Genomic DNA, 13414 nt, shown 5'->3' with positions numbered 1-13414 from the left:
ACGCTGTCAGAGTTCAGACAGACAACCACCATCTCCTGATCAGCCAGCACTGCTTCCTGCAGCCCTTGGGGCCCCTGGCTAGCCTCACATCCAGCCCCCAGGCTTGCTTGGCATGGGAGAGCAGAGATCTTGGCCCGCTGTGAGATGGCCAGAGAGACACCCTGTTCCCCAGGCCCTGTCAGTGAGTCCTCGCTCAAAGGACCCCCCTCAAGGGCCAAGAGAAAACAGTTGCCCAAGCTAGCAGGGGGGCTGGATGTTGTATTTAGTAAATCTGGGGGGTCGCTGGCGGGGAGATGGTCGCATACCTGAGGACGTCGTCTGGTAAGGGGGGGTTCTTGTACAGGTGTCACTGGCTGGCTGGATGCCCAGAGCTGCTACTGTACGAAACGTATCGTTTTCAGTCACTTCTGTCATAGTCACATCAGCAACTGGCTCTCTAAAGCCAGACTAAGCCCCCGGCTGCGGTGGGTTGTTTTAAGTGCCTCTGAGCTCCTGCTCTCTGCGGGGTGAGACTGGGCCATGGAAGGTCGGAAGCGTCTCTTGCTGTAGAAGCAGAAAAAGAAAAGCCAGACTCAGCACTTTGTCAGCTGAGTTAACGTGAAGCAACCACTTCCTCTCAGCTGTGCTGGGCTCAATGTACTTTCTGCCCCGCGGTGAAACCCGCAGCTGCCCCATAACACGCCTAACAGTTCAGTTCCCGGGTCTAACGAAGCGCCCGAGAGCAGCAGTGCGGGGAGTCCCCGCTCGCTCACGCCGCTGCAAGTCAGCCGTAGCACCGCTGACGTCGAGGGCACTATTCCAGCACGACCCTGGTGCAAGCAAAAGGTGATGAGATTCTTCATCGGGGCTGGCATGGCGTTCTCTGACCCGTTTCAGACAGGCCCGCCCCACAGCTATCCCATGGCACTGGCTCCCCGTGAGCTAGAAATGCCCAGGTCCTGCCCCGGGTCAGCCAAGCCCACACACCTGAGTCCTGTCACCCTAGTCACCTCCTCCACCTGTCAGGGTGCTGCGGCAGGTTCTCAGCTGGGGCACCACAGCGTGTCCCCGTTGCTGTCCGTGGCCATGGGGTTACGCTGAGCCACAGCCGCTCAGCGGCCGGCGCGGTGTGTTCAGCACGCTTGTCGAAGGACCAGAAAATAACTGCCAGGTTATTCGCACGCGCGGGCTAAGGCCCCACGCGCTCTGGGAGTGACACGGCCACTCAGTGTGTCGACAGCAGAGGGCGTGGCACACACCAGGCAGGACCGGAACCGAACGGGCACGGTGTGCTTTCACACGCTTGCAGGCGGTTTCGCACAGCCAAATGCGTTCCTCTGAATAAAACCTGACAGGAAGGTGCTGGGGCAGGAATCACCAGGTGAGCAGGAGTTGGGCCATACAGAGCTACAGAGCTCTTTACAGGCCTCCGTGGCTGGACGTTCACCCTCTCCCTGTCAGTGCCCTAGAGCTCCCAGGGGTGCCCATGGCTAGTCTTGTGTCAGCCTCAAGGCAAGCAAACCCAGTGGTGGGGTCCCTGGTTAGGCTTAATAAAGACATTCCCCCTCTCTTACACCAGTTTTTCTCCCCAGAAAACTGTGCTGACCCCAGTGCGGGTCAGTCCTGACGGACACCAGGGTGTGAGTGAGAAGGAGGAGGTGGGTGTGTGGAGGGGGAATCTGGCCCTTTATATTTCAGTGCCGCCAATAGGCACCATCCACGCATGCTCTCCTCCAGCCAGTGGCCTCCTGCTGGCACAGAGCCAGGGCAGGACAGCCACCAGGAACGTAGGGTTTGCTGTGGCACAAGGGAAGGGGGGCGCCTGCAAGCAGCCAGCACAACCCCGAAGATGGCCAGGACAGCTGGGACGTGACCTGAACCCCCCCCCAACACACACACACACACACCCGCAGCCTCAGCCGGCAGAGCCCCTGTGGATGGGACAGTGGTGAGCATGCCGTCTGCCCACCCAGGGCTGAAGCCCGCTGGACACAGCAGGCCTTGCTGACCCTGGTGGGGAGGCGGATCCAGCCTGGTGTCCGCTCTGCCACGGCACCTCCATAGCGACACCGCTGGGCTCGCTTTTCCCAGCGGGCCGCCACAGTGATAGGGCCACACAGGGGCTCAGCCGCCCCGCTGGCCTGGGTGCCAATCAGGGGCCAGTCGCCGCAGGGAGAGACCGGGGCTCAGCACTCCAGGGGATAAGCAATTGAGTCACCTGACTGGATACAGGATTTCTGGACCTTAAAAGTGTATCAAGCAAAGCACCGTCTCGCCCCTGGTGACATGCTACGCCTGCCTGTCAGTGCATGCCGTCTCCACAGCCGGGGTGTAACGAAGTGTGCGTGTGTATGCTGGAAGTGTGTTCTGTACGCAGGTTTTGGAGGCAATGGGTATACCAGCCTGTCCTAGACAAAGGAACGGTGTTTCATCTGCCTGCGTCTCCCCGGTAAAGTGAGCGCAGAGACAATGGAAGGACATTTACGTCTAAGGTAAACTGCGATTAAGCCACCTGGAGAACCAAATTCACCAGCCTGGGAGGGACACAGCCTGCAGCCTGCACAAGCAGCAGGGGAGAAGCCGTTATCAAGGGCCTACCTCTCCACGTGTCACTGGACGCTGAAAGGACGGAGAGGGAACCCCCAGTCGCCTAGGGGACAGCACCCGGGAGTGGTGGATGCAGGGCCGGGAAATGCTGGTGGCCTGATGGCAGCGAGGCAGCTGTTGAGGGAAGATGGTAGCTTGCGACAGACAGACACTGAAAGGCCTGTTTGGTTTTGTTTGTGACCATTTGCTGTTTTCTATGATCTCTGCTTATCATCACGTCAGTCTCTGAGCTTTACTAAGGAACGTACTAGTTGTACTCTCGGCCGTCTCCATGCTGCTCTTTTGAAGTAACGAGAAAGTCCGCAGGGAGCCAAACAGGCTGGTGTGTGTACTGTCTCTCTGGAGACATCCGATGCATCCGAGGAAGTGAGCTGTCGCTCAGGAAAGCTCATGCTCAAATAAATTGGTTAGTCTCTAAGGTGCCACAAGTCCTCCTTTTCTTTTTGCGAAGACAGACTAACACGGCTGCTACTCTGGAGACAGCAGCCGTGGGTCATTTCTGTGGGTCTCCTGGCAGAGAGACCGGACTCTGCAGAGAGGCATCTCCGGGGAGCTCGGGAACGGGGTTCACTGAGTGTTACCAGGAAGGCTAAGTCTGGCAGAGTCCTGAGGTGGAGGGGTGGACAGACGGGTGTGGCAGAGGCTAAGTCACAGCAAAGCTCACCCTTGCTGAGGCAAAGGTAACACAGCGGCTTACGGGTCTGGGTGTCCTAGCAGAGCGTCACACCTGTCCTGGGAGGAGGGCAATGAGGGGAATCCTGACCCATGTCCCCCAGCTCACTGCCAATGCTTTCCAGTTAGCCAACCCCCCTGCCCCGCCAGAATTTTAGCCATAATTAGGGTTTGAAACTAAAATGAGGGAGGGAATCTGGCTTCGAAACAAAAATCACTGCTCAGGCCAGGGGACTTTTGTTTGACAAATTGCAGCAGAGCAGGCCCCAGCCTGGGCAGCTACGCGCAGTGCACTACGGGGCTGCACTCTTGTTAGCCACGCAGGGAACCCGCCCCGGGGCGCGTGCGTGTCCCTCGGCCTGCGGCAAAGATGGCCGTGATGAGTACACTCGGCGGGCGGGGGCGCCCTGGGGAGAGACCAGCACTGGGAAGTGAGAGTTACATGGATGCGGGACGCAGGGATGAGGTGCTCCTAATGCCAGCTGACCAGAGCAGGGCCAGCACACTCAGCCCTCGCTGTGAACACGAGGAGGAGCTCCAGCAACGCGGGCGGATGACAGCACAGGCGAAGGGCTGTGGTTTGAGGACGCTGACAGTGGTCGGCCAGAGCACGAGGGGGAGAGACTGAGCCAGGCCGGGGCTGGGGAGAAGCCATGCCAGAGGAGGTGGGGGCGTGCTTGGCATGGAAAGGGAGCACAGCTGACGGTGCTATGCCGTTGGCTGACAGGTCACGCCCAGCCCCGGCTTGGGGCAGCGCCAGCCATCAGCCTGGGCTCTTTCCCAGGTTGGGCAGAGGTTCTTGCCACTCCCAATTGCGTTGGAGTAAACGCCCACTGCAGATACAGTCATGTCAGAGCCTTCAGCCTGGCGGGGCAGAGTCTGGCCTCAGTGACTCAGGTGTAAATCCGGAGTGAGTGCAGTAAGGTCCGCGGGGTTACCCTGGATTTACAGCCAGCGTCGCCAGGGTCACGCTCTGGCCCTTGCTTTCTGGGCCTGGAGGTTTTGTTTTACCAGTTTACACCAAGCCCCCTCTCCTCCCCCCACCAACTCTCCCGAGTGCATCAGAGGAGTCTCTGACCATGAGAGCAAGGGAGCTATTAGGCCAGGTCAGTCACCGTGTGCTTCAGAGGGTGGGGTAGATGCTGCTGCCTGGGGCCTCATGGCAGGCGGCTCTCAGAGTCCGGTGTCTGGAGGGTGGGAGGAGATGTTAGTGAGCAGACAGAGGGGAGTTTGATTGGGTCAGTGATATTTATTGTCACTTATTCTTCATATTGCTGTAGCACCTAGGAACCCCAGCCCTGGGCCAGGACCCATTGTGCAAGGCGCTGTACAAATGCAGAGCAAACAGAGGGTCCCTGGCCCACGGGGCTCACATTCTAAGTATTGGCCAAGAGACAACAGGTGAGTACAGACAGGTCAATGGAGAAGCACAAGGAAACGACGAGACCATACTGGTCAGCACGATGAGCAGTGGGGTCAGCTCCGGAGTGGGGAGATGGCTCGAGCCGTGATAAGTGAGGGATTCCAGCCCATACTGGAAATGGGGGGATGGCAGCGGGGAGGGTGTCGTGCCATAGGGATCAGGGAAGAGGCAGACACTGGGCACTGCTGTGGGGGTCAGAGTTATGGGTGGTGAGAGGTGAAAAAACAGGAAGGTCCATGCTCCATAATGAACAGCATGCAGTGTGGGAGCACAGGGACGCGCCCCGCCGCTGATTGCGCGGCAGACATGCACCGATCCAGCCCAGACCTCGGGCCGCACCATTTCCAGGGCACCAGGCGTTTGGATTGGGCCCGGTTTTTCCTGAGTTTCCATGCAGTACAATTGTTTGCCTAAATTGGGCTGACTGGTTCTGCAAGCTGCTCGTGGGTTTGGAGCCTGATTCTATGGCCAGCTCTGCCTCAGGGCTGACGGGAGCGGGAGCCTGGGGGGACGGGGCACCCCCACGGACACACACTGCCACAACACACCTGTGTCACGGCTGGGCACGAGCCCCAGCAGAGGCAGTGTGCGGCCATTTCAACTTAGCAAATTTTAAAGGGAAAGTGGTTCGGCAAGAGGGTCCGTGCCCCTCAGCCACTGCCCCCAGCCTGGGTTGGGGAATGAGGCCCAGAACCCGGGGGGTCCCACACAACTCAGGGCTTCACGCCGCTCAGACTCGCTTTGCCCTAGAGACAGGCCCCACCAGGAGCAGCCCTGGTCCCAGGCGCGGCGGAGAGCTGGGCTCCAGAAGGGCAGGGTGAAGGGTTTCAGCCCTTCTCCTTCTGCCTTCCGGGGCCACCCGCTCAGCACTCCCCTTTCCGCCGTGACTGAGCACCCCGCTACCTGCCAGGGCCTAGCTCGCACGCGCGCACCCGCTCCGCAAAGCTCTGGGCACCCCGTGCCCACCTGTCCCGGCAGCAGGGCCATGGCCAGCGGATCCCTGCACACATGGCGCTGGGGTGGGGGCAGCTCAGAGTCCTGGCCGAGCGTCAGGCCCCCGGCCCTTCCCCAGCAGAGCCCTGGACCCTCGCAGGTGACGGAGCTGGGACAGTGAGAGGGACGAAGGGCCAGGGACTGACTGAGCAAACTCGTCACACGCCCATGGCTCTGCCTCAGAGCTGCTGGAGGAAGCCAGCGTTTGGTGCCTCTCGCCTACATCCAAGGCCCCAGGCTGACCCCACCACACAGCGCATGGGGGAGCTGTGCCACTCATGGGGCGGCAGGCCACGGAGAGCCCATGGGGGCGGGGGGGGCTACTTCCTGTGTGCCTAGGCTGGGCCCATGGGGGCACCCCCGAGGGCAAGGGTGATGCGGTGGGGGCAAGAGGCCTCAGGCTCTGCCTACAGGGCGGGGTGAGGAGGTTTGGGTCAATTTGTGAGGAAGGCGATTTAGCCTCAGTCGCTATATTCGATGCAAGGCCCGGCTGGTAGCGTGTGGACTGAAATCCTCCCCCTCTCCCAGCCCCACACCCGCCTGCGTTGCCCTGAGGGGGCGGGGCACGGGGGGCTCTGCAGAGCCAACACAGTCCGCACAGAGCTTCACGGTGCTCAGCTTACGCTTTGTTCTGCCCCTTCCTCCGCATCAGGACCAGCTGGCTCCTCTTCCGGCAGCTGTATGCTACCAGCCCCACCAGCGTGCAGAGCACAGCCAGGCAGCCCAGCGTGATGACAGCCACCACCACCCCGCTCTGAGTGCGAGTCAGGCCCCACAGCCCCTTCTCCTGGGCGACGCCAGGGATGGCCGGTGGCCTGGTCAGGGACCCACGCTCCGTCCCTGCGCCTGGCTGGTTGGCCAGCGAGGGGCCGAGGGGAGTTGGTGGCACTTTCTCTGGAGCCTGGTTGGACGGATGGGCATAGGGCGACGTTTCTGGGTGACCGAAGGAGGTGGGGTTCGGTCCGTACGTCGGGGCCCCAGAAGGGGTCCCTGGGGAGGAGTGCCCCTCATCAAACGATACGACTGGGGCACCCCTAACGAGGAGCGGCAGGGCACACAGGGGCGGGGTGTCCCCCACCTTTAGCCGATTGACCCGGAGCCAGTTCTTCAGCGCCAGGATGCTGGCGTCACAGCGCCAGGGGTTGTCGTGCAGCTTCACCTGGCGCAGCTGGGCCAGAGGATCCAGGAGGCCGGCGGGGAGGCTCTCCAGGGAATTGTTCTGCAGCTGGAGGCTCAGCAGCCCCGTGGCATTCTGGAGCAGGTCCCCCGGCAGGGCGCGCAGCCGGTTGTTCTGCAGGGAGACGTTCTGCAGCTTGGGCAGGCCCTGCAAGAGCGCCCCGTCCACGGTGCGCAGAGCATTGGTGTGCAGGGACAGCTCCAGGAGTTCGCTCAGGCCCTGGAAGGCGAAGGGGGCGATGGAGCGGATCTGGTTCCTGCTCAGAATCAGCAGCTGCAGGTGGGTGAGGTTGCTGAAGACGAAGTCTGGCAGGGTGGTGAGCTGGTTATCATAGAGCCACAGCTCCCTCAGCTTGGGCATGGGCCCGAACGCCCCAGGGGCGATGTCTCGCACCGCGTTCCCATGGAGCGTCAGCTTGGAGAGCTCGGGCAGGTGCAGGAAGACCCCCGGGGGCAGAGCTGCTATGACGTTGTTGGACAGGAAGAGCTTCTGCAGCTGGCCGTTGTGCGTGAAGAGCCCGGCCGACAGGCGCCTGATCTGGTTCTGGTGCAGCCCCAGCTCCTGCAGCTCCCGGAGCTTGTCGAAGGCGCCCGCAGGGATCTCACGGAGCTGGTTCTCGTACAGCCTGAGCACCTGCAGCCTCGGCAGCCGCCGCAAGGCCTTGGCCGGAAGGGCAGTGATGCTGTTCTTGGCCAGGTTGAGCTTGGTCAGGCTGGGCAGCCGGTCGAACACCCCCTCCGGGAGGGAATGCAGGTTGTTTCCGTGCAGCTGCAGCTCTTTGAGGTTGCTGAGCTGGGCAAAGTGGGAGGGCTGAATGTGCAGGATCTGGTTGCCTGACAGCAGCAGAGATTCTAGTTTCCCCAAGGTTTGGAAGAGCTCCACGGGCAGCTCTTGCAGCTTATTGCTGGACAGGCTGAGGTAGCGCAGGGCAGCCAGGCCCTGAAAGGCTCTGGGGCTGATCCGGGACAGGTCGTTCTTCTCAATTCTCAGCGCAATCAGCATGGAGACGTTGCCAAAGGGAACGTCACCCAGCTCAGCGATGTGGGTGTTGATTATCTGCAGGCTCATGGCATTCGCGGGGATGGGGCTGGGAAGTTGCGTGATCACTGGTCCTGAGCACTCCACTTGGGCGGATTTGGAGCACTGACATTCTTCAGGACACTGACCAAGTGCCAAGCGAAGGACTTGAAACCCCACGAGCAGCGGGACCCAGCCTGTCAGCTCCATGGGGCCTGGAAGCAAAACAAACAAAGAGCATTCAACTGCCACGCTTTCCCATCAGCTGCAAGAATGCCAGGCGGGCTGGAGGTCCCTAGTGCCATCAATCCCCTCACCAGAGAGTGGATCTTACAGCACAAGAGATGCAGCAGCTTCATACCATACAATACACAGAACAGGCCAAGGAAACCCGTGACCAGCTGGGAAACTAGCATTCAAGCAGAGATGCCCTGCACTGGCTGGGTGAGATTAGACGAAACCGGCATCTGGGTGAAATGCACAGAGCCCCCGAGACACATTTATACGAGCAAAGGGTGATAAGCCCTTAGCAGCTATAGAGCACGTGGCCACAGGGTCTGCAGGCTTTACAGACGTGGGCCTTGTTACCCCCACTTCACGGGGGGGCCTGAGGGGTGGAGAGGGGAGGTGACTGGCACAAGGGCCCAGCAGGTTTGTGGGAGCAGTGGGGTTAAAGACCAGGTCCCCAGTCCTGGTTCTAACCATTAGAACACGCTACTTCCCTTATTAACATCTTTGGGCTCCAGCTGCCCCGCCCGTGACCTGCCCCCGCCTCCCCGTGTGCGCAGGGACGCCGAGGCAGATGACACTGCGACAGGGAGTTCTCCCACTACCACTCCAGCTGGAACAGGGCCTTTGGGGCGAGGGTGCGCCAGTTTCCCCGTTCCCAGGGTGGCAACACGCCAGGAGTCCCTCGCCCACAGCAAGGACCAGGGCACACACATTCACACCCTGGGTTCAACGGGAAGATGCTAATAGACACATGGCAGCTGGCACCTGGGCACAGATCAATAGCCCATCTAGCCCTGGGGCTGCTGGCAGTGGCCAATGACCGATGCATCCACAGGAAGTATAAAATCCACATGATGCACCTGGACCGATCAGTGCTGCTCTGTGGGAGTTGTACTCTCAGAAATGTAGTGCCCAGGGGCCTAGCTGGCTGGAAATGGGGCCGGAAGATCCTAGCTTGGCTCTGTGGTACAGATTTTGTACACGTTACTAAAACCAGTTACAGTTCCTTCCCTGAGCCAGCCCCTCTCCCTGGAGAAGATTCAGGCTGGAGGGCTCGACCACCCCATTGAGGATGCACAGACCTCCCACCCAACCGAGGGATGGGAACGGGATCTCTGAGTGTCAGCCTGGACAAACAAAGGGCAGGCTAGAACAAACTGGGAGCAAAGCCAACCAGTGTCTCACACGCAGCCCGGCGGCCCCTGCACCCCACCACAGCTACTAGAAGCGTTCACAGACTTTTTGCAACAAAACTGAAAATTGCTTTGCTCCTGCGTTGTCCCCAGGGGCTGCAAGCGTGGTTTCCTGTGCTCCAGCAGAGCAGCATTCGCGAGCTGTTCCAGCTGGAACCAGCTTTGGAAAGTCTCCAGAGCAGAACCCAGTGGAAAACTCAAACCAGCAGTTCCTGGCATCCATTCAGGGTTTAGAAATTCAGCCAAACCCCAGGACAATTAGGTGAGCAAAGCTGCGAACGAGAAAACTGGGCAGTTAGGTAGCACCCTCCATCTTCAAACGGTTAGTGGAGCTGAACTAATTATATCCGCTGCATGTGCAACAATAATCGGCGTTAATTGCACGGTCCAGCCGGTTCCCCACTGGAATGAGCCTGCGGCTTCCTCTGCCACAGCAGCATCTCTGTGGCACTTGCCGCTGGGGAGAAGCAGTGCTGAGCACAGACCCCCAGGCCTGCGTGCTTGATGGCAATAAACGGAGGTGGTTAGACTGATGACTGGAAACTCTGAGCCCTGGCGTTTGCAGGGCTGCTGAGCAGGCATAATTACACCCTGGGCTCTGCTTTGGACCTGTTTACAAGCCCCGGTAACTGCAATGACTCCAGCCACTGCACATTCACTGCGAGCCAGTCAGCCCCACTGGCTCACTGCACCGGGTGCACAGAGCCCAGGGGATGCTTTCACAGACTCACTGCAGCTTCGCTGCATGCCAGGACAGGAACCTCCAGGCGCTGTGCAGTCCTGGCGGGGCGAGTTGTGACTCATGTTAAGTGCCAGGCTCTTTGGAACCGTTGCTAACGTTCCCAGAAAGCATCTCTTTGTTCAGGGTTAGCCCTTTGGGGAGACAAAGGAAACGCCTTGGTGCAAGTTCTTCGGCTTGTGCTGTGGGCCAGGTGGATGGTGTCCCTGGGTTGTGGGAGGGAGCCTGCTGACGGATTGCCAGGATGCTCTCCGGGCCAGCCCCCTTTTCTATCTCCCTGGGTTTGTTCAGGCCAGCGAAAGGCAGGGCAGCTCTGGGACTCTGCCCTTTGGGGCTGGGAGCACAGGGGTCCTAGAGCCATTCTCAGAATAGGGCCTGGGTCTGGCTCGCAGGCCAACTACTCAGGGCACATACATAGGAGCTTGGCCGTCCCCAGGGGACATGCCTGCCCCATCTGCAGAGCCCCCAAACCTGACTGACGCAGCAGCAGCACTGAGGGCTGCCAGAGGGAGTTCACCGGGAAGGCCATCACGGGCCTTGCTGGAGAGGAAGCCTCGGTGCTGGCTGGACCCTGGTATTGAAGGTCAGCCTGGCTCCTTCCTGGGGAGGAGTGCGGAGATGGGGCTGTGGGGCCATCCTGCCTTTGCAGGGCGGGTGGGGATGAAACACACAATGGGGGCACCTGGCTTCTGAGCCCACAAGGAGCAGGACATGCCCCTTCCTGCACCATACTGTGCCCCCCGCCCCCGCAGAGGGGCTGAGCAGTGAGCCCAAACTGGCAGACGCATGCCCAGGAGGGCACAACCCCCCACCTCCCACAGACACACGGGGTCCCAGCACCCAGGCCCCAACACTGGTTCAGCGGCTCCAGAAAGGCCATCCACAGCTGAGAGCTGCCATCTCGGTTCTGTCTGTTCTAGATCTAGCGGCCAGCCCCGGAGCGCGGATCAGATGCGGCGGGTTGTGGCCCTGGAGCCCATTCCCAAAGAGCCACGCCCGTGAGACAGGCCTAAAGCTGGCATTCTGGAGAGGGGCGGGCAGCCGTGGCTCCCTAGGGGACAGCAGCTCCCCCGGGCTGTGGTGCGCTGAGGAGCCTGCAGCCGGACAGCAGAGGCTGGCCGGCCTCTCCGAAACCGCTGGAGAGAGAGTCAAGTAATCAAAGGCAGCCTCCTCCCGGCAATGTGCGGCCAGGCAGAGACGGAGCCTACGCTCAGCCCCCGCTCCTGGGGAGGGGGGCACTTGGAGCACAGGCAGCCCGGTGGAGACTGTTTCTCGAAGGCCTGGCACGATGGCGTGGTGCCAGGGTATGGGCCGCGCACGGGTGTGAGCACTGGGGTAATCATGGTGCCGCTTTGCACTTCTCTCGCACGCCCGGACTCCTGGCTCTTTACGTGGGTCCAGAGACCCCCGGCAAACCCTGCCCCAGGGGCAGGAGGTGTCTGCGTGAGGCTCGCAGCAGCCCGGCCCACCACACCTGGGTGGGAGGGTGCGGGAGGAGACAGACGCCCTTTGGAGCCCGACCGTTCTCAGCCACGGGGAGCACTGCAGAGCCCCAGCATCCATCCCGAGCCCCTAGCCTCCCACTCTGAGCTTGTGACCTTCACCTCCACTGGCCCACCCGTCGCTGGAACAGAGCCACGGCCCCGATGCTATCACAGCCCCATCCAGCCCCCATCAGTTCAGAACTCGACTTAGTGGCGCTGGTCCACACAGGGCAGAAATGGAAACTCGCTGTTTGCTCCCCTCTCCTGCTGCCCAGGACTCAATCACCAGCCCTTGGCAGCTTCCCAGGAGCTCTGACCCCTGACTCCAGTAACTCAAACTGACACCCCCTTTACCTGCCTAAGTGCTGGGTGAGCGTCCCAAAGTGGAGCAGGGAGGACTCGCTAACTGGACTCTCTGTGTCGCTGCCAGGGAAAATATTTGCTTGCAAGAGGGAAAAAATCCCTAAAAAGCCATCACATTTTTTTGGTTTACAGATGGAAACAGTTTGCATCTGAGAACAATTTTGTTTACCTCAAGCAGCTTATAAACTTAACCGAGCACTCTGCACATCAAACGGTCTCTTCGTGTCACACCCTTTAAAGAGAACTTGAAAAATTCAAGCACCAGTTAATTAAAACCAGCTGAAAACTATTATATTCCTTTGTCTTGGTCAGGACAAGAACTTACCACTGCACAAATGAAGTGCCTGAATATTACACACCCACACACACCCACACACACACACCCTGTTTCCCTTTAACAATCAACCCTTCTGAAACTTTTACTTGGCTTTTTCTTTTCACCCATTCTTTATGGATTATTATTTATGATGCTTTGATTTTTACTCCTCTTATCTAAATATTTCTGATCTCACAATAATTCTCTAGAACTGGTCTGCTGGGTAAGAACAAACCCTTGCCAGGCAAACCCTCAGAGTTGCTAAAAGAACTGGAGGGTTGGATGAACACACTGATGTCCCTCAGCCCTGTCCCTGAAGAGCCGCACTGAGCCTCGAGTGAGAGCTCTCAACAAAATAAATTAAAAAAACTTACCAGCCCTGTGTCTTGCTGCTCAGACCTTGCAGAGCCAGGGAGATGTTAAGCAGCAGAAAGCACAGTGCTGCTGTGTGAGCAGAGTGCCGTGTCCCCTCCCAGTATTTAAACCATCCAAATCAATGAATCAGCAAAGGGGCAGTGTCAGAGGCTAGAGAAATCATTGGAATAGAAAAACCTTGGGACTATTTCCCTCCTGATGTTCCCAAAACGAGCGGAACGTTTGTCTCAAGAGCTGTCATGTAACCCTATATTTTAATCCTTGAGAGTCCTGATGCTTTTGTCTGGAGGGAAGCAGCGAGCCCCGAGAACTGGATGTTACAACAGCAGAGATGTCGCCTAGATCACAGGTCCTGGTCACAGGAGGAGAGCTCCCCCCCCCAACAGATCACAGACAACCCTCCAGTGATATGCGGGACCAGCCTACAGACCTGGGAAGAGCGGGAGCTAGGCTGATGATTACCAGAGTCTCAAGCTGCTCAGACAGCGCCTTTCCCCGCTGACCTCAGCACGCTGTACAGAGGGAGGGGGCTGCAATTCTCAGATGGGGACACTGAGGCACGGGGAAATTAAGTGTCTTGCCCAAGGTCACACAGGGATACAGCAGGGAACAGAGCCCAGGGCTGCTGCCTCCCAGCTGCAACCCCCCGTCAGCGCTGCCCCTCCCCATCGGCGGCTTTGACACAGCATGCGCCCCACTGGGGGACAGCTCCATCCCCCCCGTGACAGAGGGAGGAGAAACAGCTGGTCACTTACCGAGCAGCAGCACAGAGCCGAGGGCGCACTGCTTCTCCAGGCCAGCCCCCCGCAGCGGGGCCCCTCAGGCGGCTCCTGGGCGCTGGGCCG

At 59.5% G+C, this 13414-nt stretch overlaps 1 protein-coding gene across 1 annotated transcript; it reads right to left on the bottom strand.

Moving 5' to 3' along the window:
- Positions 1-4487: 4487 nt before the first annotated feature.
- LRRC15 (leucine rich repeat containing 15) lies at positions 4488-12941 on the bottom strand. Its single transcript, XM_084638270.1, has 2 exons — positions 12569-12941; positions 4488-8083 (listed from the first exon to the last, which is right to left on the bottom strand). Exon 2 carries the CDS (start codon positions 8076-8078, stop codon positions 6294-6296), a length of 1785 nt encoding a protein of 594 aa, XP_084494396.1. The 5' UTR covers positions 8079-8083; positions 12569-12941; the 3' UTR covers positions 4488-6293.
- Positions 12942-13414: the final 473 nt, after the last annotated feature.

Source organism: Lepidochelys olivacea, assembly GCF_965140295.1.
Source record: "Lepidochelys olivacea isolate rLepOli2 genome assembly, chromosome: 9".
Taxonomy (NCBI): domain Eukaryota; kingdom Metazoa; phylum Chordata; order Testudines; family Cheloniidae; genus Lepidochelys; species Lepidochelys olivacea.
Note: the sequence above shows the minus strand (reverse complement) of the source record. Positions and strands in the feature narration are given on the sequence as shown.